The 7,499-nt window shown below is 39.0% G+C and overlaps 1 protein-coding gene across 3 annotated transcripts in view; it reads right to left on the bottom strand.

The window, feature by feature from the left end:
• The window catches only part of LOC109536057, an 81,485-nt gene that overhangs the window by 9,172 nt on the left and 64,814 nt on the right, over positions 1–7,499 (bottom strand). For all 3 annotated transcript variants that reach the window (XM_019902129.2, XM_019902131.2, XM_019902130.2), the window contains 2 exons: positions 3,867–4,075; positions 3,412–3,811 (listed from right to left, as the gene is read on the bottom strand). In XM_019902129.2, coding sequence (XP_019757688.2) covers positions 3,412–3,811; positions 3,867–4,075 — 609 coding nt within the window. The remainder of the gene's footprint in view (positions 1–3,411; positions 3,812–3,866; positions 4,076–7,499) is intronic.

Consider the following 7,499-nt stretch of genomic DNA (forward strand, 5'->3'; position numbering starts at 1 on the left):
AAAAAGACCTACGAAACTGCCACACACTGAAATTCACCACACGGTTGATACGATACGAACTGAGCAGCAGAGAATCCGTGGACCAGTTTCAGACGCAACCCAAACCTACATCATTTTTTTCAACCCACATTTCAAATTCCTTCGGTTTAGTTGATCAGTTATCGAATTAATGCAGATTCGCCGCGGTTTCCGCAATCAGACTATTGGCGATTTCAAAAATCGAAACGGTTCCGGGCGGTTATTTTATAAACTACACTAGGGATGAGACATCGATGGTAGCCATCGATGTTCATGACGAAAGGTAATATCGATGTTAGGGAAACATCGAAGGCAGAACATCGATGTTCTGATAGTTTGCAGTTGCATACAAATTTCAAATTTATTAACTTAACTTTAATAATTTTATTTTACTACTACTATGACATTAAATAATCGAGTCAATTTATTCAACTTATAGTTGGCACATTTCTCGGTCAACTGACTGCAAAAAGAGGCTTTTTTCGGGTGCGGATGGAATTGGATCGCGATGCCGCGGTATCATTTGTATCGGCACTATCAAAGAGTTCGCAGAAAATGTTTCTATCTAGTATCAACATCAACTATACGATATTTTCATTTCAGGGGCTATCATCGATACTTTATCGATGTCCCAAATTTCCAACATCGATGGTAAAAATATCGAACATCGAACGAATTACATCGATGTTTGCCACATTTTTCGCTGAACTGACTGCAAAAAGAGGCTTTTTTCGGATGCAGCTGAAAATGGGCCGCTATGCCGCGGTATCGTCTGTATCGGAACTATCAAAGAGTTTGCAGAAAATGTTTCTATCTAGTATCAACATCAAATGTCCGATGTTTTCATTTCAGGTTCTAACATCGATGCTTTATCGATGTCCCAAATTTTCAACATCGATGGTAAAAATATAGAACATCCAACGAATTACATCGATGTTTGCGAAACATCGATGTTTTTCTCCCATACCTACCAATTATTAACCAAACGGTACTCGATCAGTCTAGTTTAGGGATGGGAGAAAATAATTCATTCGATGTTCGATATTTTTACCATCGACGTTGAAAATTTAGGACGAACTAATTACATCGATGTTGCCACATTTTTCGCTCAACTGACTGCAAAAAGAGGCTTTTTTCGGGTGCAGCTGAAAATGGGCCGCTATGCCGCGGTATCGTCTGTATCGGAACTATCAAAGAGTTCGCAGAAAATGTTTCTATCTAGTATCAACATGAAATGTCCAATGTTTTCATTTCAGGGTCCAACATCGATGTTTCATCGATGTCCCAAATTTCCAAGATCGATTGTAAAAATATCGAACATCGAACTAATTACATCGATGTTGCCACATTTCTCGCTCAACTGACTACAAAAAGGGGCTTTTTTCGGGTGCAGCTGAAAATTGGCCGCTATGCCGCGGTATCGTCTGTATCGGAACTATCAAAGAGTTCGCAGAAAATGTTTATATCTAGTATCAACATCAATTGTCCGATGTTTTCATTTCAGGTTCTACCATCGATGCTTTATCGATGTCCCAAATTTCCAACATCGATGGTAAAAATATCGAACATCAAACGAATTACATCGATGTTTGCCACATTTTTCGTTCCACTGACTGCAAAAAGAGGCTTTTTTCGGGTGCAGCTCAAAATGGGCCGATATGCCGCGGTATCGTTTGTATCGACACTATTAAAGAGTTCGCAGAAAATGTTTCTATCTAGTGTCCACATCAAATGTCCGATGTTTTCATTTCAGGGTCTAACATCGATGTTTTATCGATGTCCTAAATTTTCAACGGCGATGGTAAAAATATCGAACATCGAATGAATTATTTTCTCCCATCCCTAAACTAGACTGATCGAGTACCGTTTGGTTAATAATTGGTAGGTATGGGAGAAAAACATCGATGTTTCGCAAACATCGATTTAATTCGTTCGATGTTCGCTATTTTTACCATCGATGTTGGAAATTTGGGACATCGATAAAACATCGATGTTAGATCCTGGAATAAAAACATCGGATATTTGATGTTGATACTAGATAGAAACATTTTCTGCGAACTCTTTGATAGTGCCGATACAAACGATACCCCGGCATAGAGGCCCATTTCCAGCTGCACCGAAAAAGACTCTTTTGCAGTCAATTGGCCGAAAAATGCGGCAACTATAAGTTGTATAAATTTAGTCGAATATTTAATGGCATAGCAGTAGTAAAATAAAATTATTTAAGTTTATGTTAATCAATTTGAAATTTGGCAAACTGTCAGAACAGAACATCGATTTTGTGAAACATCGATATTCTGTTTTCGATGTTTCCCTAACATATATTTGGAGTATATGTAATACTCCAAATACATGCCAAGGCTTAAAGTAGCAACAACGCTACACATAAAAACTGATTATGATGGAAAACACCGAAACGCATTTTAATTTATAATTAGAGACAATAAATGACTGAAGCCCAGGAATGAATTTTGATTTAAATTATTAAAGTTAAGTTAATCCATTTTAAATTTGTATGCAACTGCAAACTCGATCAGAACATCGACGTTGTCAAACTGCCTTCGATGTTTCCCTAACATCGATATTACCTTTCGATGTCAACATCGATGGCTACCATCGATATTACCTTTCGATGTCTACCATCGATGTTATAGGGTCGATGTCTCATCCCTATGCCTAGAGATGGGAGAAAAACATCGATGTTTCGCAAACATCAATGTAATTCGTTCGATGTTCGATATTTTTATCATCGATATTGGAAATTTGGAACATCGATCAAACATCGATGTTAGATCTTGAAATAAAAACATCGGACATTTGATGTTCATACTAGATAGAAATATTTTCTGCGAACTCTTTGATAGTGCCGATACAAACGATACCGCGGCTTGGCGGCCCATTTTCAGCTACACCCGAAAAAAGCCTCTTTTTGCAGTCAGTTGGCCGAAAAACGTGGCAACTATAAGTTCAATAAATTTATTCGATTATTTACCAAAGCATCGTTTTAAACTGTCATGGTAGTAGTAAAATAAAAATATATATTTCAGTTTAAGGTAATCAATTTGAAATTTGTATGCAACGGCAAACTATCAGAACATCGATGTTTCCTTAACATCGATATTACCTTTCGATGTTATAGAATCTATGTCCCGTCCCTATGCCTAATAAGTCCCTAACTGCTCGGAAAAGTCCAGAAGCATCCACCAAATTGTCCAAAACCTTTCGGTAAGATGGCCGGACTTTGATGTTACTTCTCCCATTAATGGGTGGAGGAAGAAGGCAACGCCCAAGGATCAACAACTTTTAAATTTTACCGTCTAAATCCTGCTTCCAAACGCCCGCAATTAAATCGGTAGTTTAAACCCGCTAAGCGGGGGCTTAAACCGGGCTCACCTGTTACTAAGCTGGTAGTAGAGCGGGAATGTGGAACCATCGTGTTCAAGTTGGAGGAACCCTGAGCAGTCACCAAATCGCCCACAAAGGCGGACTTGGGGCGCATTCTGGGCAGGGAGGCGTTGGCGCAATGGTCGCTCAAAATAGACGCCTCGTGGTAACCGGAACTATCGCTGCTATTCCGGGAATGGCAGATAGTCAGTCCGTTGTCGATTGTTTTCTTGGTGGAAGAGGCCTCGGGCGCCTGGGGCGGCTTGGGCGCGGGCCGCCTTTTCCTTTGGGGCGGCTTCGGCCGCTCGGGGGGCGGCTGAACCACCGGTGGAGTCACCGATCGGGAGTCGTCGCTTTGAGTGGGCGAAATCGATCGATTGTCGCTGGATACCGAGCCGGAACCCATGCTCTAAGCAAACCAACACGCTTGAAAAAACATTCTCTTTGTGCACGTGGACACCTACCGATTTTCCCCGCTTGAAGATGAGATTGAAGACGCCGCCTCCGGCCTTGTTGTGCATCTGCTTGCGCTCTTCTTCTTTCCGCAGCACCATGATGTCGGCAGCGGAAAAGGCCTGGTTCAAGTTCGTGGTGCCTTTGGCCACCACGTAGATTTCGGTGATTTGGTAGTCGCTAAGTGTGAATTTCGGATCCAAAATCTGGTCCAGATTACCTGCAAAGTTGCGTAACTAATCACAAGGTTCACCTGACGCAAAGAGCACCTTAACAGGCAATCGCCTTTATCGCGATTCGCTACTACTACGCGGTAACTTGCCGAGAAGAACGAATAAAGTTGCCGAAAATGGGACTCGGCCTAGTCCACATAAGCCCGATGTGCGGCATTGTTGTTTGCCTGCCGAGATAAGCGGCACTGGATGCTTACAAATGATAATGATCGCAATTGTTGTCAATCAACCTGTTTACTTATTTAAGCAATTGCTCTTAATCAGGTGTGGAAACAAGTCGATGTCCCTGCAAAATGCCCCGGAACCATAAAACGTCTCAAGAACCATGAACAGAGCAAATAGCGCCATACACACCACGGGCAGATTATCCGTACAGTTCAGATACGTAGAGATTTGATTCGACAGATCCAGATCGGACGAATTAAATCTTTTCCTGTCCACTAATTAACATACGTATCAGAGTGAAATCTTACGTTTCAGACAGACTTGGTCTGGCGCGTGGTATTTCAAGTGAAGAGGCAGATTAGTTAAACTAAGTGTTTAAAATGCGAAGCAATAAACGGATAGCTATTGCTTGTGCTGGCATCATAGTGGTTTCAGAAAATCTACGCAAAAAAAGTGAGAAGAAAGTGGGTAGACTAGAGACTATAGACTGGAAGGGCGTCGGCAGCCATAGGAAAAAATGCGGCAAAAAAAATATAAATCGAATGCACGCTGGGATTTTTTTATAAACACGTTGTTATTAAAACAATAAAATACATAATTATAGAAAAACAAACAAACGATAGAAACCGAACGAATTAAAACCAACGTTAGAAAGGCAAATTGATCTACCACTTCCTTAGTGAAATACTGCAAAGTCTGAGAAACATACATATGTGTTCTGTGCACACTAATCATTAGGTACCTTTTAGTTAAACCCCGGCTGTTCTGGGCAACCTATTTTGTTCGCTCATACAGTAAAACCTATATTTTTAAATTTGAGCTTATATTATTAATGACTACATCTGATTTACTTTTGTAACTTCATATCTGAAATATATCATATTTAGCGTCGCCTCTAACAAGGAACAAACTATTTTTACCACAATTTTTGCAGTTAACAATTGAAAATGTAAACATCACATATGGCCTAGTCTGTACATATACGGTCTGATTCTACATACCGTCTGTAACATATCTATAATTCAAGTACGAAGAATCACTTCATACAGTGGCAATTCATTTTCTTCGGCCCAACGTAGGCACAAATTAAATTAATCGATCGCCTATTTTCTGGGTATTTTCTGAAAAGCTTCGTCTTCGTAATCGAAGTAGTGATTTTCTCCTGTGACATTAGCTACTATCTCATCATCTTCCAAGATTTCTATATCCAAATTTTCAATCATCACCTCTTGCCCATTGCTTGAATTATAACATTATACACTATATCTCAAATCTGTACCAATTTCTACCGTTAAATTTTATCTGAATATGTATTTTGTTTGAGAGCTGCAGATTTATTTTGTACGAAATTCGCATCGAGTTGTATCTGGCTCGTGATTAACAACCACTAACGCACCGATAATTATTCGAACTTGGCTCGCCACGTATCAGATATGACAGATATTTCGCTCGTGTATGGGGCGCTGATGCCTTCTTCCGACGCACCTTCTTCGAAATGTTGCCAAAATAGCCATGAAATGCTCCCACGAGGATAAACTGTGCCAACTTTCTTGGTGGTTCTTGCCAGCTATGGATGGGTTCTTCGACGATGAGAGAAGCATTTTTCAAATGACAAAAATGCTCTCGATCAGTGTTTTAGTTTTCTCCTTTTTGAAAGCGATTTGATGAACTGTTATGCGCAATCAGTTCTCTTTGCTTCAAGAAGAAACACTGCGAAGATTCTCCCATTTTACTTTGGGGGAGGAAGCAAAGTTATCTTGTTGGGGCATCMGCCAATGTCTCCAAACACACTTTCAAAAGTTGTGTTCTTTTCTTCTCCCTCCTAAGATTAATTTTTCCAATTACCAATGTCCTAAGGTGTCTTAACCATGTTGGAATTATTCACTGAACATCTGAGGAATTCAAWKMAGTCTTCAAARAAGGTCCACAAAGGWCATTCTATTTTTRCAGCAAATTTTCTTTGGAGGTTGAGCGAAARAGTCTAAMATTTACCCCAAAAAAACCCCAATCTGACTTGAAAATATCCATTTTGAAGATCAAAACTTATGAACTSACYCTTAACTCTATTTYAATGGRYAGCKGAACAYCTGAAGAATTCTTCAATATGTGCAAAAAAACGGTCACAAAACTTATTCAATTTTACAGCAAATTTGCTTCGAAGATTGAAAAAATAAACAATTGGTGGGCGTTCAGGGTGCAAAATTATATTGCTTAATATCTTCAAGAAGGAACACTCCGACAAAGGCCCCATTCTTGTCAAAAAATATACGTTCTATTTGGTATCACATCTACCTTGAAGAATGAGAAGAGAGTCTTCAGGTTCAGGTCAAAAGGGTCATGAAATTCTTGCTCAAAAATATATATTTGACGCTTAAAATTTAAAAATCTTATCTACCTCTGAACTCAGATCTGAAGATTTCTTCAATCTTTTGAAAAAGACCCCCAAAACTAATTCTATTTCGCAGCAAATTTTCTTTGGAAGCTGAACGAAAGAGGCTAACATTTAGTGGGGATACACATTGCAAAACTATGTTGTGGAAGCATCCTTCATTGGCTTAAAGAATACTTTGAAAAGTTCTGTTTCTTCTTTTCTTGGTTCTTCTTTAGAGACTGCCTACTTCTCACCGAAGTATATGCATTTTGAAGCATTCGATGTATACAACCACGCCCCAGGATTTTCTCAAAATTAAATTGCTACTTGTGCAACAAATGAAGCAATTATTCAATCTCTTCAAAAAGAAACACTCGAAAAAAGCCATCTTCTGATCGGAAGATTAAAACATATGAAGCAATGTCCGAAGGTGCCTTAACGACATTTAAATAATTTACTGAACATCTGAGGAATTCTTCAAAGTATTCAACAAAAAGTCCACAAAGTTCATTCTATTTCAAAGCAAATTTTCTTTAAAGATTAAGATGAAGATTTCAGGAGTTCAGGTTGCTTTGATTTATTGAACCATACCGAATTCAAGAAGAAATTCTACAAATAGAGCCTGTTTTAGCATAAAAATACAAATTTTGAAGATCAAAACATATGAAGCGATGTTATATGGTCTCTTGACTCATTTCAATAGATACCAACATCCAAAGAATTCCTCAATGCCAGCGAAAAAACGTCTTGATGCAGAAGAACTATTCAGTCTTCAAGAAGGCTTTGGAAAGTTCTATTTCTGCTATGCTTAGCTCTTGTTGAAAAGAACCAACTTCTCACCCAAATATTGATGCATTTTGAAGCTTAAGATGTAC

This window comes from Dendroctonus ponderosae, unplaced genomic scaffold, assembly GCF_020466585.1.
Source record: "Dendroctonus ponderosae isolate FM_Combo_2020 unplaced genomic scaffold, Dpon_F_20191213v2 Dpon_F_20191213_11, whole genome shotgun sequence".
In the NCBI taxonomy this organism is placed as follows: Eukaryota; Metazoa; Arthropoda; class Insecta; order Coleoptera; family Curculionidae; genus Dendroctonus; species Dendroctonus ponderosae.